Source organism: Primulina eburnea, chromosome 11 (genome assembly GCF_022965805.1).
Source record: "Primulina eburnea isolate SZY01 chromosome 11, ASM2296580v1, whole genome shotgun sequence".
NCBI lineage: Eukaryota > Viridiplantae > Streptophyta > Magnoliopsida > Lamiales > Gesneriaceae > Primulina > Primulina eburnea.
Window position 1 is genome coordinate 35,731,235 of NC_133111.1, and position 24,459 is coordinate 35,755,693.

General features: G+C 36.5%; 3 protein-coding genes across 6 annotated transcripts; 2 read left to right on the forward strand and 1 right to left on the reverse strand.

Moving 5' to 3' along the window:
- Positions 1 to 1,085: 1,085 nt before the first annotated feature.
- LOC140805571 (uncharacterized) lies at positions 1,086 to 6,270 on the forward strand. The gene is made up of 5 exons (XM_073161835.1): positions 1,086 to 1,225; positions 3,169 to 3,245; positions 3,356 to 3,406; positions 4,758 to 5,010; positions 6,166 to 6,270. Exons 2-5 carry the CDS (start codon positions 3,214 to 3,216, stop codon positions 6,268 to 6,270), a joined length of 441 nt encoding a protein of 146 aa, XP_073017936.1. The 5' UTR covers positions 1,086 to 1,225; positions 3,169 to 3,213.
- A 128-nt stretch (positions 6,271 to 6,398) lies between these two features.
- On the forward strand, positions 6,399 to 11,341 carry LOC140805296 (periodic tryptophan protein 2). 3 transcript variants are annotated; one of them, XM_073161557.1, is made up of 8 exons: positions 6,399 to 7,656; positions 8,070 to 8,321; positions 8,422 to 8,514; positions 8,708 to 9,079; positions 9,275 to 9,619; positions 9,980 to 10,207; positions 10,310 to 10,513; positions 11,023 to 11,341. In XM_073161557.1, exons 1-7 carry the CDS (start codon positions 6,469 to 6,471, stop codon positions 10,478 to 10,480), a joined length of 2,649 nt encoding a protein of 882 aa, XP_073017658.1. In that variant the 5' UTR covers positions 6,399 to 6,468; the 3' UTR covers positions 10,481 to 10,513; positions 11,023 to 11,341. The 3 variants fall into 3 exon arrangements, with proteins under 3 accessions (XP_073017658.1, XP_073017656.1, XP_073017657.1); XM_073161555.1 differs by lacking the exon at positions 11,023 to 11,341 and adding an exon at positions 10,790 to 10,924; XM_073161556.1 differs by lacking the exon at positions 11,023 to 11,341 and adding an exon at positions 10,735 to 10,750.
- Positions 11,342 to 12,814: 1,473 nt separating this feature from the next.
- On the reverse strand, positions 12,815 to 15,287 carry LOC140805297 (uncharacterized). Of its 2 annotated transcripts, none has more exons than XM_073161559.1 (2): positions 15,010 to 15,287; positions 12,815 to 14,285 (listed from the first exon to the last, which is right to left on the reverse strand). In XM_073161559.1, exon 2 carries the CDS (start codon positions 14,232 to 14,234, stop codon positions 13,308 to 13,310), a length of 927 nt encoding a protein of 308 aa, XP_073017660.1. In that variant the 5' UTR covers positions 14,235 to 14,285; positions 15,010 to 15,287; the 3' UTR covers positions 12,815 to 13,307. The 2 variants fall into 2 exon arrangements, with proteins under 2 accessions (XP_073017660.1, XP_073017659.1); XM_073161558.1 differs by having other exon boundaries at positions 12,815 to 14,288; positions 15,010 to 15,286.
- Between the last annotated feature and the right edge of the window lie 9,172 nt (positions 15,288 to 24,459).

The window sequence follows — 24,459 nt, forward strand, 5'->3', positions numbered from 1 at the left end:
GTCTTTTCTATTAGTTGGTCGATATGGAATGCCAATGTCTGGAAACCGGGATCCCTAGGCTAGGATTGAGTCTAGTCCAAAACGTGGAGTCACGCGTTTGAGTGACAATTATATTGATTTATATTTATTGATGTTGATTATGTTCCTGAATATGGTTCATGTTCCTTGTTGTTCCTGATATTGGTACATGTTTAGAATAGGAGTTATTCTTGATATTGAGTATGTTCCTGATATTGGTACATGCTTAGAATAGAATTTGTTCTGGATATTGAATTATGTTCCGGATTAGGGTACAGGTATAGAATATGATTTATTCTTGTGATGGATTTATATCATGATTTTGATATATGATAGGATTTTCTGTTATATGCTTTTATATTGTTTATATGATGGCATGTATACATGATTTATACTGGGATATTTATATCTCACCGGAGTTATCCGGCTGTTGTCTTGTTTGTATGTGTGCATGACAACAGGTGGGACATGAAGGGTCAAGAAGAGAACGAGGCTGGACTAGATAGCGTGGAGATCCGGGCTTTGAAACAACTTAGGATTCAGCAATGACTTGTAGTTGAACCTAGTCGGATTATTGTAAATTATACAATAATTGTATGTTATGTTTAATATGTAATTTTAATTTAATTACATTACGTTTCCGCTGTATAATTTAAGAAAAAAATTTAGACCCTGTTCATTATACTTGATTAATTAGTCGTAATTATGATTTAGAACGTGATTAGCGTCCGGGCCCCCACAACTATCACGTTCTAAATGTGGACATGAATAAATTACTTTTGATTAAGGGTCGATAAATTCGATTTTTTCTCTTATCTAACAATAATATTTAATATTTGTATAGGAATGTACAAAGTTGATAATGCATGAAGTTTAGGATTTTTCGCAAAGTTATCTACTAGTTCCCGTTAAAATAACACTAGTTAAAGCAAAATTTCTTCCCTGTTTTTCTCATTTTTCAGCACTTTCCAATTTGTCAGTGTTTTCTCGCTGAAGAAGGGAAAGAGACGAGCTGCGATCACATCGAGGCTCTAATTGGATCATTGTTGAATTAATATGTGGAGAAGGCTCACACATCACCTCCGAACTATTGCCCTGGTCCGATCTAATCCGAAACCCGTCCGATTCGTCGTTGCTTCTTCTACAGTTCCGACGAATATCCGCCGTTCTGCCGTCTTCGTATCGCGCCATTTCAGTACTGCTTCTGGTGTGTCTCTAAACCATATTATTTCTGTTCTTTTCATCACGATTCTTAAATTCATGTGTGATGCTTAAAACATAATGAGATGTTGATGCGTGGGCGTTCTGTTTCTTTTTGTTTGCTGAATGCATTGGAAAATTGCTTTTTCGTGTCTAAAATACTCCAAAAGTTTTAAAATTTTTATTTGATATTCAAATATTGTCATTAGACAATCGCATGCTTTAGACAAATTAAACATTTATAGGATGTTAATAATTATAATGAATCATTTGACACCAACTATTACGGGGTTACAAGAGATGGTTCTTGTAGTATTCCCTATGAACGTTCTTCTTGAAATCTTGAATCTCCAATCGAGTTCACGACTAGAGCATTTGTTCCTCTTCTAAATTGCACTAGAAAATTTAGAAGAAAAATCGTTTTGAGATCAAAAATTATTTGACGGCTGAAACCCTTTATTTTTTCTTTGAGGTGGCCGAAATATTTGGAGAGGAGATGAGAGTGTAGTTTCGAAAATATGGAGTAGTGAGGCTCGGGCTAGTGGTCTCCTTACTATATCTTGAACCCTTTATCTAATTTCCTTAATTATAAGTTTAGGTTCCTTAATTAACATTAATGATCTGACTAATTAATTTTGACTAGTCCAACTAGTTTAATTATTTAATGTATTAACGTTCATTAAAAACTTTAATTAATTAGCATGTTGGAGTTATACTTGTACAAGTTCATTATTCATTCTCCTATTACATTTAATTAATCTTTATAAACTCAACCTTTGAGTTTAATATTAAATTTTCAATTTTTATAAATTCAACTCTTTAATTTATTCTTTCTAAATTTTAATTATCATAAATTCAGCTCCTTGAATTTACTATTTCGTAAATATAGATTCAATTCCTTGAATTTAATTTCTCACGAAAACAAATGATCCAGTGTTTGTGTGACCCTCAATGGTTCAGGGATATAACTAGCTATAGATTCACAACTCTTGTCCTTCCATCGAATCATGATAAGAGCGCCTAGTAGCATTGCTCTATGATTCCCTAGGTATCAGTGATAGTGCCTGTAAGAACCAATCGGTTATGATTAAAGTACAATACGGTTCCTTCATCTCATGTATCCCGATCGAATTTGCAACCATTGGTTCATCGAGGGTTGCATGTTAGATTCGATATCTATATGATACATTCATGAAATATTCATAGTATCATCGCCTGCACTACTAGAGTTTCCTTGTCCCTAATGCATATCTTACACTCTGGCCAGATATTTCATACACTACTATTTCTACTGTTTCGTTAGATCATATAGGATATCCACACCCTTAGGTGAGCGGTGAATTCCCAGCTACAATTCAGTGGCTCCTACACATGTCACAATTGCACCCAACCTCGCCACCTTGTGACCCTCGCGGAGTTGGTAAACGAGTCAAAACACAATTTTAGTATGTAGAGCATCAGTGTTGTTCCAAGTTATAAGGACTAATGATGTACAATCAGAAACACGGACTTTTCCTCTCGATGAATGATAACCACTTGAAAAGTCCGATAGAGGGTTATTCGGTACAATCATCATATGATTACCTATCTGCATGATTGGATATCTCTATGTCCTTACCATGAAACACGGTACACAACATCACGGATGCTAGTCTCAAGCTCAAGTGGCCTTTATCCTTGTTTTTAGGCGGTTGAATCGACTAAGAACAAATTTAGAATATACAGTGTTTATAAATGAGTTTTAAGATCGATGTACAATTTATTTGTATTAATGTATAATCGAGACTTTTATCTATGTCGTTTGCATAGGTAAACAGATAAAGTAATACAAAACCATGAAATGTAAATTATATTAAAATAAAGACGGTTTATTACAAGTTAGTCGATAAATTATTTAGCCAACCGTTGACTGGCATCTACTCTAACAGAATGTGCTTAAAATTGGTGCAGGTGCGACGATAATAGTCGACGATTTAATGCCGATTGCTACTGGTCATGAGCGTGAAGAGCTCCAAGCTGCGCTTACCGTGAGTATTTTGTTGAATTCGGCTTATTTCTTGGTGTTTCGTTATTATTTAAGTCTATTTTGTGTGGTTTGACCAATATGTGGTTGTTTTTATCGCATTTATTTGATTAGGGAAAGGACGTTCTTGAAATTAACTACCCTTCTGGTCCATTTGGAACAAAGGTCAGTATAAATTATCTTGCTATTATGTGTTGATAAATAGTCTGAGACAGTATGTACCCTGAGCTATTGATTATAATGTAATTACTCAGAGTCTTTGTTGTCAGTGACAAGCTTCAAAAGTGTGTGGTGAAATGTATGATATGATTGCTATAAATTAAATAAAAATTGATGCTTGCGTAGTTATGGGGTAGGGATAAATACAATGGTAAAGAATATATAATATGCTGTACAAGTGTTCTTTTTGACACCACACCCTTAACTTCATTTTGCTAACAGATGGAGTGCATTATTTGTTAGTTTTGTGATTGAAACATGGTCGTCCCTTCATGTGATGAAATTCCTAAGGATTTGTATTTAATTTAACATTCTTGAGATCCATACTAAGAAGCTATCTCTACGTAACTTAAGTTACTGGCAGTCTAATGTAAACGAGCTGCCACTTAAAAGCCATACCAGGTGTCTGTTTGAGCATGATGTTCATTATGTACTTTTCGATCTCGTAGATATTGCCGTGAATACTGTTCATCCTAGATAAGATATCTGAATGAGCATGATGTGCCTTCCTGTAAATTATTAATCTATTGGTTCTTACTGCGAAGACATCTCATCCTCTCCATTGATACCCAGCAGAGAGCAATAGGGAGACAGAGAGAATGAAAGATAGTACGTTTCTTTGCTAAGTCTTAAGTAAGTCATTGCCAAGCCTTCGGGATTTGGTGATACTTTTCTTGAGAAGCTCAAATATATTTCTCCTTCCTAAATCAATTTTTGATTGATTTCACATGTGATGTGTATGATCGAAGCCAGGTAAATTAATGCATGTTTTCTTTTTTTCATGTAGAGTGAGAGATAGAGCAAGAGGGGAGAGAAAGTTTCATTGTACTCAAATCTGGACATGTTGTAGGCCTTCAGATTTTGAGTCATTACTTTTGTGAGTTTGTCCTTTCTGAATGTTGAGCCATTCACAATAATTTCAATGAATATTTTCTGCATGGATCATGATTAATGTGATAGCCACGGTTTTTAGATCTGGAATAAATGAGAGAGGAACCTGAGTTAGGGGAACATGAATCAATGCTCAGTAATCTATGTATTAAAGTGGAGAGGACCTCTTGTTATATCATTTAGTGAAAGAAAGGAACTAGGGGCAGAAGTGTTTTTCATCATATGAATCAATTAAAAGTTTACGTATGATATGACTTGACCGTTGTTGCAGTTCAATCAACTATATCTACTCCATTTTTTTTCAATAGGAGATGTTATACAGTTAAATTTTGCATGTAATGGCGGTCTCTACATCTGCATCAGCATCAGCATCTTCCGATAGCAATTTGTCATTATTTTCCTGCAGGAAGAACCTGCTGTGGTCAAGTCTTATTATGACAAAAGAATTGTGGGATGCCCTGGAGTTGAAGGCTGTAAGTTTTTATCTGCTGTCATATGCATGTGAAACCATTTTACTTTCTTGTCCATTTAGTTTAGACTTTATTTTGAACATTTGTTCTCCACTCCAAAATTCAACAGAGCATGAACACGACGTTGTTTGGTTCTGGTTAGAGAAGGGGAAGCCACACGAATGCCCAGTATGCTCACAATACTTTGTTGTAAGTAAAGATAACGTTTTAAATTTGATAACTAATACATAAATGTTACATAGTGAACATGGTCAACTACCAACCTTTGTATCGATTGAAAGGTATACCCGTGGTCGTGGTTCTTGAGAAATCTATTAGTCATTCTTCTTTCAGTTCTTCCATGTGTAGTGTAGGGTCCTCTATTGTTTTTTAACATATCTTGTGGAAATTCACTTGCATGAGGTGTGGACACTTTTATAGGAACTTACCTTTTTCAAAGGCGATAAAGTGTTAATGTGCATAAAGATTAGTTGACTGTGTAACTGTAGTGGGATACCTTGTAAATTTAATTGAAAACTACATGAATTATTTCTCTACTTCTAAATGCATGTGTTTTTCCTTTGGTAATGTCAGGTAGTATCTTTGACGATATTGTTAACTGTAATGAAGAATAGTCACAGAGAGTACTTGGTTTGTCCTGAGATGGGTTTTCTATTGTATTAAATGAAGTTACTCTTATCAGTTTTTAAAGCATACTGATCCTCTGGCAGTGTTGACAATTAAAATCTTTTGGAAGTTAATCAGGCTTTCTCTAATATCGCATGATTCTAGTATTTTTTTAGGACCTTAAAATATGATTTTCTTAATACGTCGGCGCCTTGTGTTGTGTTGGGCTTAATAAAAGATGAATTGAGATGATGAAAGAATGAAAACCATAATTGTTTATGTATAAAAAAAAGTGTTTATTTTTGCAAAAATTGTTCTTCACCGTACATGTCACGCCACGAGCCCGGGCCCGTGCCTGCGTGACTGCACAATGGACCCCTATAGCAACTACTTCATATTCGTCACGCTTTACGAAAATGATTAACTCAAGTTGCTATAGAAGTCCATTATAACCCTTTATAAACTCATTTTAAATCTTTAATTTTTCCAGATGTGAGACAAGAGTATCAAAGTACACCTTCTTCCACTTCTTTCTAGGCTTCTCCTCCTTTATGTTTGGGTTTTCCGTTGTTTTATTTTCTTGTTTCCGATAGCTACCTCTCCAGCACCCTCCTAATTCTCGAATGATGGATGAATCATTATCAAATGTATCTGCCTCTGATGTTGAGTGGATGACTCATTTTATGATTAATCCACATAATCTGTTTCTTTAAATCTTTCTGATTTCTTTATTGACAGTTGGAAGTGGTTGGCCCCGGCGGACCTCCTGATGATCATGGAGACGAACATAATCACAAGAGACCTACTCTACTCAATATTTTAGTGTTGGAGTTGATGGTGTAATAAAAATAAATTAATTTCGTATGTTTGATAAGATAGCTACTGCATTTGGATTCAAATTACTTGAATTGAACTTTGAAAACTCAATTTTATTCGAATATGAATTGATTAGAGATCGCATTTATTAAAAGACACGCTTTCTTGATTAGGGTTTAAGCAAGTATAAACCCTCCCTGGTCAGCTTCGTGGGATCAGTTAGACATGAATTATAGATTCCAAAACCTGGTTGGCGCTCCATACCGCGGTGGAAACGTCGTCGTTGTGAACAACACCTTGCTCATCTCACCGGTCGGCAACCGAATCTCCGTCACAGACCTCTTAAAATCCGAGACCATAACCCTTCCATGTCAGGCCTCCACCAACCTACGCCACATCGCCGCCTCATCGGATGGTGTGTTCGTCTTCACCGTTGACGAGAACAACCGCTGCCTCTTTATAAACGTTCAACGCCGGGTCGTCCTTCACCGAATATCTTTCAAACACCGAATCTCCGTCGTGAAATTCAGCCCTGACGGGCGATTCATAGCTGTGTCTGCGGGGAAGCTACTCCAGATATGGCGGTCTCCTGGTTTTAAGAAGGAATTTTTCCCATTTGAGTTGATTCGAACATTTGCCGATTGTAATGATAAAATTACGTGTCTGGATTGGAGTCCTCACTCGGATTACGTCATTGTAGGGTCCAAGGATTTGACTTTGAGACTTTTTTGTTTGAGAAAGGTGAAGAAGAGTGACTCTAAGAAGCCGTTTTTGTTGTTGGGTCATAGGGATATGATTGTGGGTGCTTTCTTTGGGGTGGATAAGAAAACGAATGGAGTAGCTAGTGTTTATAGTTTATCACGGGAAGGAGCGGTTTTTAGATGGGGGTTTAGTGAAGCAGAACTGGATTCTCCAGGAACACCAAAGCAGATTTATGAGCAGGATTTGGCGAGTGGGGACGAGACAATTTTGAAGAAAAGGAAAGAATCTGATGGAAAAGATGAGTTTGATGGAGGGGATGGGGTTTTATTGCATAAAATAAAATGGGAACTGATGAAAAAGGATTATTTAATGCAAGCTCCTGCGAAGTTAACATCGTGCGATTATCATCGGGGGCTTGATATGCTTGTTGTAGGGCTTTCTAATGGGGTCTTTGCTCTATATCAGATGCCCGATTTTGTGTGCATTCACTTGCTATCTATTTCAAGAGAGAAGATCACTACAGCTACATTCAACGGCCTGGGAAACTGGTTAACATTCGGGTGCGCCAAGCTTGGTCAGCTGCTTGTGTGGGAGTGGAAATCAGAGAGCTATATACTGAAGCAACAAGGGCACTATTTCGATGTCAATTGCCTTGCTTATTCATCAGATTCGCAGCTATTGGCTACAGGAGCAGATGATAACAAAATCAAGGCAAGTTCAACGCTCAATTTATGACCACATTAGTTTTTTCCATTTGTTCCTCTGTGCTCGAGATCCACTATATCGTCAATTTTTCATTTTGTTAGCAACACAGCCAGTTGACTCTAATTATTCATATATTTTTTTGTTGTGAGTACAAATTACTACTGCTAACTGAGCAGTTCTGATGAGGCTTGGATCCGAATTCCAATAAATTTTTGCGATTCTGCTCCAGTGTGTCCTTGTATCTATTTATTTTTATAAAGATCAAACTTGTCCTAAGGACAAAGGCATTACTCTCTCTCTCTCTCTCTCTCTATATATATATATATATATATATATATATATAGAATTATTGTCTTGCCTATTTTTGTTTTCTGGTATTTCAACAACATAAACGAGAAATTTAAATATTGTTGGTACAGGTGTGGACTGTTTCAACAGGCTTCTGTTTCGTCACATTTTCTGAACATAAGAATGCTGTTACAGCGCTGCATTTCATGGCTAGCAAGAATTGCCTCCTGAGTGCATCTCTGGATGGGACTATTCGTGCATATGATTTGTTCCGCTATCGCAACTTTAAAATATTCGTGACCCCTACGCCTAAGCAATTTGTTTCTTTAACATCAGATCAGAGTGGTGACATCATCTGTGCTGGAACTCTGGATTCATTTGAGGTCTTGATAACTGCTATTTTTAGACTTGATATGTTAAATGATATGAAACATATGACTTTATAATTTTACTGATAAAATTGTATTGGGCAAATACTTGTAGATATTTGTTTGGTCCATGAAGGATGCACGACTACTGGATGTTCTAAGTGGCCATGAGGGTCCTGTTCATGGATTAACGTTTTCTCCTGCTCAGGTAAAGTTCTTTATGGGAAACAATTTTTCTAACCTACCACTTTTCATCCTCTCGTGATTCATTGAACTCATCATTTATCTTAAATTTCAGCTGTGAATAGATAATGTTCTTTGACTGTGTTTTTTATTTGGAGCTTAGATCGATGGATTGTTGGTAATTGGTCCCTGTTCAGAGTTTCCTGGTTACCCTGCAGGCTATTTTGGCTTCCTCTTCGTGGGATAAAACCGTCCGCCTGTGGGACATTTTCGAAGGAAAAGGTGGAATTGAAAAGTTTGATCATACGCATGATGTCCTAACAGTTGTTTACCGTCCTGATGGTAAACAGATGGCTTGTAGCACGCTAGATGGTCAAATTCATTTTTGGGATCCTTTACAAGGCCTGGAAATGTTCACAATTGAAGGGCGTAGGGACATTGCTGGTGGGCGTCTTATGACTGATCGGAGGTCAGCTGCAAACTCGACTGCTGGAAAGTGCTTCACAACTTTGTGTTATTCCTCTGATGGTAGCTACATATTGGCTGGGGGAAATAGTAAATACATTTGTATGTACGATGTAGCTGACCAGGTTAGTTTGAATTCAAGCCACGTGCTTTACAGGAGCTTTTGTAGGATAATAGTTTATCACGCTGCAATTTTCTTTATGTTTTTTCAGTAACATGATTGTGGTGAATTATTTTTGTAACAAAATGACATGAGTTACCACACTCTCTGTAATATACATGCTATCTATTATTACATTTAATTCTTGTAAATGTATCAGGTCCTGCTGCGGAGGTTCCAAATCACACACAATTTATCACTAGATGGGGTTCTTGATTTCTTAAATTCTAAAAACATGAGCGAAGCTGGCCCACTGGATTTGATTGATGATGATGATAGTGACATGGAGGAAGGCGTGGAAAAGCAATCACGATATAAATTGGCGTATGATTTACCTGGTTCAATGCCAAATCGTGGAAGGCCTGTTATTCGAACAAAATGCTTGAGAATTGCACCAACTGGCCGGAGTTGGGCAGCAGCAACAACTGAAGGAGTATTGCTGTATTCTATGGACGATACCTTCATATTTGACCCCACGGATCTTGACATGGATGTCACTCCTGAGGTTAGTTTCATATTCAAGCTCAATCTCAAGATTTGAAAAAATGGACGATTTGAGATCGATTTAGAGTTTGAATTAAATCATGATTTGTTCAAAATTTAATCATCGAGCTCTCTATCAAGAAATGTTGTTTGAACATCGAATTATACTTGAACACGTTTGTTTTCTGTTTTAATTTGATGGCTTATGATATGAATCAGATAGTATTCCTAGTGGCATTAAAAGCTCACGACCCATTTAGTTTGCACTCTAATCCAGTCCCATTTCTTTATATTGTACTGAAAATCCTTTGAAATTCACGTCAGTCCTTTGAAATACTCCCATAACAGACTTTTCCGATCCCTGTGTTGTCTTGTTGAGTAGGCAGTTGAGGATGCACTGAAAGATGATCAGCCGAAAAGAGCATTATTTCTCAGTCTGCGAATGAATGAAGATACCCTAATAAAGAAGTGTATTCTCACGGTCGCCCCAACAGATATATCAGATGTCGCCTCGTCAGTCCCTCTAAAATATTTGCAGAGATTAGTGGAAGCACTAGCAGATCTTCTGGAAAATTGTCCACATTTGGAGTTCATTCTTAGATGGTGCCAGGTTATATAAAAGCTCTCATTAATCGTATATTTATTTTGCAAATGAAGAAACAGCAATTTGAATTGCAGAACAAATGGTGACTGTATTTTTGGCTTTTTTTAGGAACTGTGCAAATTCCATGGCACCGTAATTCAGCAGAATTTCACTAACCTGCGACCTGCTCTTAGAACCTTGCAAAATTCAGTTATTCGGTTGCATAAAGATCTGGCTGATACCTGTTCCTCAAACGAGTATATGCTTCGATATTTATGCTCCACAAGCAACAAAAGATAGCGGTCATCCCTGTGATATCAATTTCCCGTGATGGTAAGAAACTTTTGTTCAATTCCTTGTTTTAAACTTAATATTTCATGGTGGGGCTATAGGTGATCCGACCTTAGAAAGTATACAGGTCTCTGGGGCTATAAATGCCAGCAGCTAGACCCTATTATGTTTCTGTTCGACATTTCGTTTTTGGTTTGTAGAAATTAGAAAAGAATTGAATCTGAAACCGAAACCAGAATTGTAAATTCATGTTACATTTTAAGGTGGAGCACATACGCGGACAGCTTGATCTGTAATCAACCCACTTCATTTTCACAGGGATTATTGTCGATGAATATTCGAAATCCTTTATACGAGATGTTATTGAGACTCGTACATAGCTTGAACCTGATGAAACTTGATAAGAATGGCAGCCACAATGAGTATCAGCTTTGTTTCGTTTAAAGATTTTACCGCGCGACACCATTGTACCTGGTAGAATTGATATGTGTGTGGACTCATCGAACTTCCGAAGTTGTAGAATGATTTACAACCTTTCAATCATTTAACAGGCCGAAGATGTGGTTTTGTGTGACAAGATGAACATTATTTGCTCTTCTTCCCTTCAGTTTTCTCAATATCAATATGCCGTGGCAAATTGGTTGATATCACATTGGCGGGAGTTATATTGACGACTTTTTTTTTTTAGCTGTCCAGCTAAAATTATTGCATATTTTATGTATTGATACTCAACGTGATCCTATATTAAGGCATCGATTGCTGACAAAATTCAATATTTTTGCATCTCTTGCATTTAAAGTATTACGATAATTGAAGTTGATCTCGTGCATTAGAGTTGTATGATAATTGAAGTTGCGGATGATTATGTTATATTTATCTTCAAGATGGATTATGTTTCATATGATTGATAAGTGTCCTGATTAAAAGGAAAGTTTAGAAACTATGCATGTTAACGAATTTGATAATTTGTGCATAGAATTAAAGGTATTTCAAAGCAGTTTTGTTTAATTTGAATTAGTTGATAAATAATTTTTGTTACAAAATGTCAGAATACGCATAAACCTTTTCCCCATGAGGGACAGACGTGGTTCTTATTCTCACACTGCTAAAAAATAATCCTCATTCACATCCCAAGTAATTGTAATAGTACTAAAAAAATAATTTCGGAATACGTTTATCTTTAACATTAAATGAGTAGATATCTTTTGAGATGTCTCATAAAAATAATATTTTTGACATAACAAATAATATTTTTTCATATATGACTCAAATAAAAGATCTGTTTCACAAATCGATATCTTGAAAGGTCTCACAAAAAAATTTGCGTTTAATAATACCTTAACCCCATAGAAAAATAACTTTTATAATTTTAATATGTAGATTTAAATACTTTCTATTATGTTATAGACAAAATATAAAGAACATAAATGTAATATTAGCAATATATTTTAAATTCTACTTCTCAACAAGATCTATTTTGGGTTTTATAATTTTTATTTTTTCTGTATATCATTCTGTTTTCAATGTTTACGTTAAAAAATAAAAGTTGAATTTGAATATTAATTTTTTATATAAATAATTTTTTGATCTACCATTATATTTACATAATATTTATATATTATATGACAAGATGCTAATCTCGATCAACTCTCGCTCACTTTTATCTCGATCTACCTTTCAGTTGAACCTCACTTTTCTGTGTTGTGTTTCTGGTGGGAATCGATTTTGTTTAGCGACGGTTTTTAAGAATCCGTCGCTAATAGCGACGGATTATTAAAAACCGTCGCTAAATGTTGTTTTATTTTTATTTTTTAAAAAAAGAAAATGCACATGTGGGCGACAGCTCAGCTGTCGCCCACGGAACGCTCACCAAGGGGTGAGCAGCATATCATTTTCGTGTATATATATATATATATATATATATATATATATATATATATATATATATATGAGATACTTAAAATAACTAACTTTTAGTGTAATGATCTGTTTTAATACTTATATATATTTATAAAATATTAAAAATTTAATGCAAGTCACATGTAGCTCAACAGATATAATCTTTGTTACCTAAACTTTGTAGATTCAATTCCTATTTAGGTTTTTTTTCTATTTTTTCTATTTATTTTTTAATCATATATCAAAATTGCAGTGTAATCTCTCATTATTTCTTATAATTACTTTTTTATCTCCATTTAAATATAAACCAAATGAATTGTAAAAAATATTGTCCTAAACACGCAACACGTACGTCGGTGAACTAGTATAGATAAACACTCAGCAATTTCTTCAATAAAATAAATAATACCAAGCAGATTATTAAATAAATAGATGTCAATGGACTACCGGAATGCCAAATGGAATACGATATCAATAAACCAAATCAAAAGCTACACAAGTGTCCAATCGAAAGACATCTTGAACTCATACCCCATCACCCAGAAACAACAAAATATGCAGTTTTGGTACAGTTTTAGATAAGTTCTTCAAGGTTGAAAGTGCAGCAAAGTCCTTAGATTCAGCTCGTCTTGCGAGAGGGGCGCCTTCTCCTGTGCGACGACTTGATGTATTGTGACGGCTTGATCTTGTTCTTGAATTTACTGACGCATTACCCACTCTATAACTTTTTTATCTTGAATATGTAGCGTAATTTTCTCTTTCATAACTTGATCTCCATCTTGAATTGATAGGATCATTTTCTCAGTCATACCTCACTGTTAACCTTGAAATCGAGAGGGAATTTCCTCCTCCATTGTTTGACCTAGGACGCTGAAATGGTTGGATTGTTTTCTATGGGATAGCTCGATGTTGATCTTGACATCAACAAGGGATTCCCTCATTGACTGTGTGATGTTGGACTGGACTCAGAAATGGTTGAGTTGTTTTCTCTGTGATACATTGATGTTGGCCTTGAACTCGACGACGGACTTTGATCGTTATAGCTTGGACTTGAATTATCTGCCGTTGATCTCCTATCGAGACTGTCATATTCTCTTGAGAAATCAGAATCGCTCCCCTCTGTTTCCAGAGATGAGAACACAGAGGCATCAGATAGAGGTAGACTACCAAATATGTCATCGTCAAAATCAGACATTTCTTCCATAGGGAAATCAAAGAAGGTTCCATCACTCCAAAAATCAGCATCCCCCAACTCATCCCAGCTAGGCCACCCATCCCAGGCATCTTCAAAATCCAACTGGTGTACAAGTGCATCATTGAGATCTAGTTGTCGCTCCAATGTTGTCCAGTTTGATTGCCGGATTGCAATGGTTTCAGATGGACGATCAGAGGGATGTTCAAGTCTAGCATGCTTCCTTAGCTCGGTATAATTTCCACTGATATTGCATGTTTCTAGAGAACAGCATCTTGTTTTCGAGTTCATGAACCTCCTTGCAGGCTCTTTGACAACCCACCCTGTGATAAATCCCCGACAAAGGGGGCAAATGAGGTCAGACTTCTGTCCTGTCGTTGTTGAAGATGCAAATGATTTTCGAAATTGATCAAGGCAATTTGAGTGTCGGTAGCTCGTGTCGCACATGAAAGGACGACAACCTTTCTCCTGGGAGGAACATAGTAACAGGACAGCATTGTGTGGATGCTCCATGCAAATGGGGCATCGGGCTTCTTCCCATTCTCTTTCATCCCCAACCAGAGGGGACGAGCTTCCATCATCCTTGCAACCTGCGTCCTTGAAGCTGCAAGAATAAGGAGATACCCTAGCCCGATCAAAAGATCGAGAATTCAACCTTCTTTCTTTTGGCATTTCAGAACTGGAGCAATTTTTTGGAACTTAGTTTTGCTGAGCTGGCTGGGGCTGCTAAAAAAATTCAAATTACAATTTCATGAAGAAGTTGTTATGATTTGTTCATCATTTCAATGCATAAAAGAAACAATAATATTTGATTTCTGTAAAATTCAGACAGTTCAAAAAATTCATTTAGTTAGAAATTAATACGCCTATATAAGCCGAAGCCAACAAGCAAATTCTAAAAAACTGCATAACTCGATAGGTTTAAAAGATTTATGAATAACCGTGTAATTTGAATTTTCCTTGTGCTTCGTTTGGAAAGAATCTCGTCATGTTAACAAACAAACCAAAGAATTTAAAACAGAAAGAAATAGTCTCTCTTTTTAAAATTTATCTAATGTCACAGATCTGGTGATTTCGTTCTTCTATGAAACTTTATATTATTTCTGATATCATTCAACTAAAAACAAAAGAATAAAATTTCTTCAAAATCCGGTACCGGGCGGAACACAACAGCTAATTTCATTTCATTCCGTTCCTTGAAGCTATAATTAATTTCAGAATTTTAACTTTACTGATATCAGAATCGAACACGAACGAATCATGAGGAGTCCTCGAAAATCTTCTCCATGCAAACAATCAAAGCCCAAATTCACAAAGAATTACTCAAATCAAACCACCAAAAAAAGAAGAAAGGAATTACTCGAACAATTAGGCCCCTGAAGAACTAAAAACAAAGAGTAAATAAACAAATAAAAAAACAGAAATCAACTGAAAACAAATCAAGTACCTCAAGCCCTAAATCGCGAAGTGATCGACCTCCGCCAATTAAAACACCAGCGTAACAGTCCCCACGATTAAATTTCTCAGATTTACACTTGCAGAGAATTAACACGAGATAAAGTAATAGAGCACCAGGATTTCAGAGATCGGAAATCCATACGAACCAGTGAACCGACTCGGTAAGCGGTCCAGTCGGAGGAATTGATAGCTGCGGAAACCAGTGCCCAAAAATGACACGGTAAGACCAAAGGAAGTTCTTTTATAGTTTTTCTTGTTTATAATAGAAGGTTCTACTTGAGGAAAAATACACGGAAAAGGAACAAATATAGGCAAAATGCTAATTCAGGGTACGTATATTGTGAGACTTTTCACGAATCTTTATCTGTGAGATATGTCAACTCTATCAATATTCACAATAAAAAATAATACCCTTAGCATAAAAAGTAACATTTTTTCATAGATGACCCAAATAAAAGATTCATCAGACAAAATATTACCCGCGTGACCCTCTTACACAAGTTTTTGCCTTCCTCAATATATTGATTAAATTTGAAATAAAATTATAAAGACAAAAACTTGTTTGAGACGGTCTCACGGATAGTATGTGTGAGACGGATCTCTTATTTGGGTCATCCATGAAAAAAAATATTATTTTTTATGTTAAGAGTATTACTTTTTATTGTGAATATATGTAGGGTTGACCCGTCTCACAGATTAAGATCCGTGACACGGTCTCACATGAGACACACTCAATTATAAATTACCTATTTCAAGAATTAATTAATGAATGTAAGTAAAATTTTTACATTAAATATAATATTTTAATTTTTATGTAATGATTTGATTGATGTATTTTAAATAATTAATATATTAATAAATAATAATTGCTACAAACAGTTCTAATTTTTCTTTTTTAAAAAATACATTATTTCGAACATGGCTAATTCAATGTCAGCTTCAGCAAGGACGTACCACCACACATATAATTATAAGATCAGATATTTGTTGTTTTACCAAAAGTTATGAATTGAATACTAATATTTTGGCCGTCAAATATGTATGTCATATACACTTTGCATTTGGAGTAAACATTTGATTTGATTTCTCATGATGTATGTTATAATTTGACCTTCAAATTAGATTTTGGAGGTGAAAAAATGTTCCAACTAATTTTTAAGAATTTTTTTTGTCACTTGTACGTGGTTCAATGCTTCGTCCATTCATCACAGGGCAGAGGCAGCGAGGAATTTAAAATAAATTTACAGACTTAAACATGTTCAAATCCTAACAGTTCCGTGAAGGAATCACTCACCAATTGATCTGATCGGAGCAATTGTCTCTGGCATCAGTATTCGGCTCTATTTGAATTGAAAGCAGGGTCGTTCCAGAAATTCTTCGCGTCGCACGCAATTATTTTACATGTATGCAACACATGGATAGAGTACTAGTATAATTATATCACACCGGTGCGGCATGCATGCATGCATGCATGTCTTATGTTTGTGTTTCTGATTTCTTCTTTTAGAGGTGGCATTTTACGGAAAAAATAAATAAAAAGACACGTGATATAAACAACTAACATCATCATTAAAACTACTGTAATAAAAAGTCGAAAGAAAGACCAATCATGGACAAACCAAGCTAAAGAAAAACATCGTATAGATTTGAACCATCATGTTGGGAAAGATATAAATCCGATCCAACCATATGAATCATCTTGCACTAATTATTTTTTCGAATATATCAGCTGAACTAATTATTTTTTCCATATATATGTGTGTGTGTGTGTGTGTGTGTGTGTGTGTGTGTGTGTGCGCGCGCGCAGTGGTGGAGTCACATGCATGTATATCCTGTCACGTCTCGAAACCGAGACATGTCATCGACGTTGTTTAACAATTTAAAATCGTATAACAACAAGACATGCGGTACATCAAATAACCAAAAGTCAGTCTATTACATAAATCAATAATTGTCTTTACAATGCGATTGAAATGAAATGCGGAAGCGTAAAATACGGTAATCTAACTACAAAATAGAACAACGAGACTGGTCTTGAATCGGATCACCATCCCCAAAAGTATTCTTGTTCTTTATCTTTGATTTGTTCCTCGTTCTTATATGTGGTGGGAATGTAAGAGATGAGCACTTGAGAAATACTCAGTAAATGGGGGCCGATAGGCCATAACTTATATCAATGTGATAATTATATGAATATATTATCATAATTTCAATAGTAAGCATGTTGGGTCGAATATTAACAAAGTACAAACATAGCACTGAAAATCATCTCATTTTCATGGTTTACTGATCAGTCTCATATATGTTACTTCTCTAAGGGGCGAGGCCAAAAGAACGGTTATTATACCCCACCGCATCAGGACCTTAAACAAAACATATCAAATATCGGAATTTCTTTGTCATTTCTAATTCAAATCATTATAGTGCATTTCAAATATTTCGAAAATATGCTTTCAATATTATAAATAATATCAACAACAAATTGTTCAAGGATTTTCATAACAAATAGAAACGAATATGTTATACCGATCTAATTTCAAGAAACATATATAATGTATTTTTAAGCAAATGTGGACATACTTACAAAGAACAACTATGTCCATATATATATATATATATATATATATATATATATATATATATATATATATATATATATATATATATATATATCAAGTAGTACACTTATGAAATGCTAGTGTACATAAGAGTATAACAAAAACTCACTTAGTTGAAAAATTGTTCCAAAATCTTGTAATGAACAAGTTGTAGTTTGATATCGACCAGTCACTTTGCATAAAATGTTTGCGTCTAATAGAACCGTTGGATCGATCTGAATTTTGGATATGTTGCTCAAAACACGTATATGCGTATTCGGAAAGGTGGAGATCGGATTTGGACTTGTAAAACTATGAGCAAAACCTTCTGAAATTGTGCAGAATATTTGGTACTCGAAAATTGCAAATTTTGGAGAGAACTTTTGATATTGTTTTGGTGTGATTTTCATTCATTCCTTTGCCACTATTTATAGACACCAATATGATTTTAGGCAATCCCCCTACATGCCAAAGTTTGCATGGTTTGAATGCATTTTAATTCATGCAATGTGACTTTAGGTCTTCCCTCTCCATGCCAAAGGTTGCATGGTTTGAGTGAGGACTTTAGGTCTTCCCCCTCCATGCAAAAGGTTGCATGGTTTGAATGTGTTTTAATTCATGGCTTTGTGTAGCTAATTGTGTAGCTATTTTTTTGAGTCTTCACATCCTTCCCACCTTATAAGGAGTTTCGTCCTCGAAACTTGGCTATACACGATTATAAAAGAGATAAGGATATTGTTCTCGTATCTTTTCTTCCAACTCCCAAGTGGTTTCTTTTTGGTGTGATTGAACCATTGTATTTTGACATATGGAATAGTTTGTTCTCTCAGTACTTGATCTTTGTTATCTATAATTCGGATTGGAACTTCCTCGTACTTCAGTTCTTCATTTAGATTGCCCTCAACCAGAAGTGGTCTAGCCTTCAAAATATGACTTGGATCGGAAATATATTTTCTTAGCTGCGAAACGTGGAAAACATTGTGGATTCTTGACATATCGGGTGGAAATGCTAATCTATAAGCAAGTTTTCTCACTTTCTCAAGAATTTCAAAAGGTCCAACATATCTGAGATTTAGTTTTCCAGCCTTATTGAATCGGATTACACTTTTCATGGATGGCACTTTCACATATGTTTTTTCGCCCATTTAAATTCCACGGGCCTTCTTTTCAGGTCAGCCCAGCTTTTATGTCGAACCTGTGCAGTTTTCAGTCTTTCTTTGATCATAGAAACTTTATCCACTGTTTCTTGGATTAGTTCGGGTCCGACCATGGCTTTTTCCCCTACTTCATCCCAATATAGTGGCGATCGACACTTTCGTCCATACAGAGCTTTGTACGGTGTCATTCCAATACTGCTGTGATAACTATTATTGTATGCGAGCTCGATTAAGGACAGATGTTTGTTCCATATCACTGAAGTCTAGAGCACATGCTCTCAACATGTCTTCAAGAGTTTGTATTGTCTTCTCAGTTTGGCCATCAGTTTGAGGGTGATATGTCGTACTAAGAGTAACTTTTGTCCCCATAGCTTTTTGAAAGCTCTTACAAAAACGGGATGCAAACCTAGGATCTCTGTCTGATAGTATGCTAACTGGAACTCCGTGTGACCGTACGATATTATTCATGTATAAGGTGGCCATTTTATCCAGATTATAGTTTATGCAGACATGTAAGAATACACAGATTTTGTGAGTCTATCTACGATTACCCATATACCATCATGACTTTGTCTAAACTTTGGTAAACCGACTACAAAGTCCATGGAAATATGTTCCCATTTCCATTCTGGGATTTCCAAAGGTTGAAGAAGTCCACCAGGTCTATGGTGTTCTGCCTTAACTTGTTGGCACACGTGACACTTAGAGACAAACATTGCAACGTCCTTTTTCATTCCACTCCACCAGAAGTTTTTCTTCAAATCTTTATACATTTTGGTACTGTCGGGGTTGACTGAAAATTTTGACTTGTGTGCTTCATATACATCACTTTTTGTCGAAGATTTTCAATATCAGGTACACACAATCGTCCTTTCATACACACCACTCCCTTGTCATCTGTCTGGAGATCCAATTATTTTCCTTCTTCAACTTGTTGTTTCAGTTTCACCAAATTGGGGTCTCGATCTTGACTTATCTCGATCATTTCTCGGAGGCATGGTTGTGTTGAAAGTGACGCTAGGATTACTTTGCTCATATTCTTCCGACTCAAAGCATCAACTACCTTGTTTGCCTTGCTCGGATGATAACTTATCGTCAGGTCATAATCCTTCAAGAGTTCAATCGACCGTATCTGTCGCATATTTAGTTCTTTTTGCATGAACAAATATTTGAGACTTTGGTGATCAATGAAAATCTCACACTTGGCTTCATAGAGATAATGTCTCCATATTTTTAGTGCGAACACCACTGCAGCTAGTTCGAGGTTATGCGTCGGATAGTTTTGCTCATATGGTTTCAGTTGCCTTGAAGCGTAGACAATCACCCTTACATCTTGGATGAGCACACACCCTAAACCTCCTTTTGAAGCATCACTGTAGATGGTGAAGTCTTTTCCTTCAGTAGGCAATAACAATACCGAAGTAGAGGCAAGTTTCTTCTTCAAGGTCTCGAAACTTTGCTCACATTCTTCACTCCATTGAAATTTAGAGTTCTTTTGCGTTCGTTTAGTGAGGGGTATGGCTATTGAAGAGAATCCTTCAAAAAAATTTCGATAATAGCCCGCTAATCCCAAGAAGCTTCGAATTTCTGTCACATTCTTTGGTCTCAACCAATCCATGATTGCTTCTACCTTCTTAGGGTCCACAGACACTCCTGCTGCTGATATTATGTGTCCCTAGAATGTTACGCTCTTTAGCCAGAATTCGTATTTCTTAAACTTGGCGTATAGTTCTTTTTCTCTAAGCGTCTGGAGGGTGAGACGAAGATATTTTTTGTGGTCCTCCTCACTTGATGAATATACCAGAATATCGTCGATGAACACCACAACAAACTTGTCAATAAATGGTTCGAACACCCTGTTCATGAGATCAATGAAAGCTGTCGGAGCGTTTGTTAACCAGAACGACATTACCATGAATTCATAGTGTCCATACCTTGTTCTGAAGGCTGTCTTCGTAATATCGTTCGTCCTTTAGTTGGTGGTAGCCCGACCTTAAGTCGAGCTTGGAAAAGACTATAGCTCCTTTGAGTTGGTCAAACAAGTCAGCTATCCTTAAAAGCAGGTAATTATTCTTGATTGTGATCTTATTCAGTTCCCTATAATCAATACACAATCTCATGCTTCCGTCATTTTTATTCACAAATAGGACAAGAGCTCCCCATGGGGATGCGTTTGGTCAGATTTACTTCTTATCTAACCATTCTTGAAGTTTTTCTTTGAGTTCTTTCAATTCTGCTGGAGCCATTCGGTATGGTTTTTTGAGATTGGTGTAGCATTGGGTACTAAAGTAATATCAAATTCCACTTCGCGGTCGGGGATTGTGCCAGGGAGTTCTTCAGGGAAGACATCCGGAAACTCTTGTACTACCGGAATCTCTTCTAGTGCAAGTGTGGTTCTTTCCTTTACCTCGCTTAACATAGCCAGGTAAACTTCTTCTCCACTTTTCATGGCTCTCCAAGTCTGGGAAGCAGATAGTAAGGATTCATGTTTCTTGAATTTGCCATAATAAACGATTTCTTCTTGGTTCGAAGCCCTTAGTTTGACGTTCTTCAAGCGGAAGTCTACAATTGCGTGATTCTTTGATATCCAATTCATTCCCATAATGGCTTCGAACTCCACCACGTTTAGTTGAATCAATTTAGTTTGAAATAGGTGATCATTGATACAGATCTCACAATCTCTGTGCACCCTATGTGTTTCAATTGTTTTACTACTGGGAGTTGCTAATCTAAAGGGTTCGACAAGTATTTCAGGTATCAACCTTAATTTCTTAGTGAACCTCTTAGATAAGAACGAATGAGTGGCACCACAATCAAACAATACATATGCTGACATTTCATTGATTAGAATGATACCTGCCACGACATCGTTTGAGTCATCTGCTCTTTCTGAGTCATTGCAAACACACGAGCGTTAGGCTTATTTTCCTTTGGCTTGCTGGGGGTAGTATCAGTATTTGACCATGCCCCTTTCTTAGGCTCGGGACAATAAGCAATTCGATGTCCTAACTTCCTACAATTGAAGCATGCACCAGTCTTCCTTCGGCATTCCCCAGAATGAAGGTTATTGCAGATGGGGCACATCTTGGCCTCTTGGTAGGTTGGATTGGACGAAGCTCCTTTGAATGACCTATTGGACTGATTTGGTCTTTTGAATGGTTGTTTCCCTTGAAACAATTGTCCAGAAGGAGGTCACTTAATCTTGTTCTCATCCTCCCGGCGCTTGATGTATGTCTCGGCTCTTATTGCTGCACCCATTAGATCAGCAAAGCTCGTGGGTTGGTAAACTGCTAAAGCTGAATGGATACGGCTATTCAGACCACACCTGAACCGATGCATTTTCAAGGTATCATCAGCCATGATAGTGGGTGCATAGGTTCCAAGGGAGTTGAACTTTGAAGTATAATCCACCACAGACATACCCAAAGTTTGAGCAAAATTTTCGAATTCACTCAACTTCTGTAATCTCACTTCAGCATGGTAATATTTTTTCAGGAATACCTCTCGAAACTGTTGCCATGTGATTGGTCCATCTGCTGTCAAAGCTGGTGAGACTGTCTCCCACCATCTGGCTGCTCTTTCCTCTAAAAATGGTGTTACCACATCCACCTTGAACTCGTTGGGAATCTCGTGTAAGCGGAGTTGGGTCTCGATATTTGTGAGCCAACTTTGGGCAAATTCGGAGTCCGGGTCTCCATTGAATGTTTGAGTGTGATTCTTTCGTAGAGACTGATAGTGGTACTTGACCCCATGTGATGCAGGTCCTGGTGGTGGCGGATTGCCATTGGCGTTTGTGTTACCCAACCATTGGATGGTAGTGGCCACAATAGTTGCTATGGCCATTAAGTCAACTTGACTTAGGCCCAATCCTGGTGGTGGTGGTGGAGGTAGATTTCCTTCATTGTCGGATTTATTCCGATTGTTGTTGCGATTTCCGTAGCGCAGGTTGCGGTTGTTTCGTACTAGTCTTCCGTCCATATCCTACAAGTGTACAAGTTTCTAAGATATTTGTTTGCCAACATATATATGAGTTAATCATGAACTGAAATCGACCATTGATAAAACCAAATAAATTTTTTATTGAATCAAACGAAAAAAAAGAAGAAATACAAATCCAAGTTTTTGGAAGCACAAAAGGAGGGAAAATTCATGAGAAAGCAAATGGATTATAGATCATTATTAGAACTAGTCGCGATACTAAACCCTCAATCATCTAAAATCTCGCCATCTCCTAATGATTCGTCTTCCATTGGTTCTTCTATTGGTTCAATTTTAGGTTCCAAGTCAATAAGGGTATTTTGCATAGTCAGATGCTGCACCGAATCTTGTAGTACTTGAATGACCAATGCATCTTGCTGATGTCATTGGACTACTATAAAAGAGGTCTGTTCCAAGAGAGCCAGGAGATGAGCTTTCTGTTCCTCTAGCTCATGCTTTTCTTCTTATAGAGTATGTAAAGTTGCAATCAGTTTTTCGTTGTCTCTCTGTTCTCGAGCGAGAGATGCTCGGAGGTCCTTAATGATGGTGTCCTTGTCAGGGACTGGTATAACACTCATGCGAGCCGTGGTTCAAGTGCGAGGCATAAAAGAATTTGAAGTCATTTCCTGAAATAAAAACAGATGGAAAGGCTTACAAAATGATAAGGTCGTGAATAAACTTCAAACGGTAAATTTCATAGTCATCTCATTCGAGATTTGATTCAGAAAGGGTTCAAAGATGGAAAATTCGAGAATTGACGTATGGTTTGAAGATTATACGTCGAGATCACTACAGAATAATAAATGGAATCGAATTCTTGAGTTTCCTATGGGAAGTCACAATTTTCAAATCTAAGATTGGGGTGGGCATGAATGACTAAGTTTTTGCAAAAATCTAACTTCTTCAAATTTTGTCTTTCGAAATCCCCAGCCGGATTCTGAACCTGGCGCCTCTGATACCACTTAAATGTCACGCCTCGAAACCGAGATGTGTCATCGACGTTGTGTAACAATTTAAAATCGTATAACAACAAGTCATGTAGTACATCAATAACCAAAAGCGAGTCTAGTATATAAATCAATAATCGTCTTTACAATGCGATTGAAATACAATGCGGAAGCATAAAATACGATAATCTAACTAAAAGGTAGAATAAAGAGACTGGTCTTGAATCGGATCACCATCCCCAAAAGTATTCTTGTTCTTTATCTTCGATTTGTTCCTCGTTCTTATCTGCGGTGGGAATTTAAGGGGTGAGTACTTGGGAAATACTCAGTAAATGGGGGACGATCGACCATAACGAATATCAAGGTGATAATTATACGAATATATTATCATGATTTCAATGGAATCATAATTTCAATAGTAAGCATGTTGAGTCGAATATACACAAAGTACAATCATAGCACTGTTCATGGTTTACTGATTAGTCCCCTATATGTTACTCCTCTAAGATGCGAGGCCAAAAGAACGGTTATTATATCCCACCGCACCACGGCCTTAAACAAAACATATCAAATATCGGAATTTCTTGTCATTTCTAATTCGAATCATTACAGTGCATTTCAAATATTTCAAACATGCTTTCAATATTATAACTAATATCAACAACAAATTGTTATAAGATTTTCATAACAAATAGAAACGAATATGTCATACCGATCGAATTTCAAGAAACATACATAATGTATTCTTGTACATAAGAGT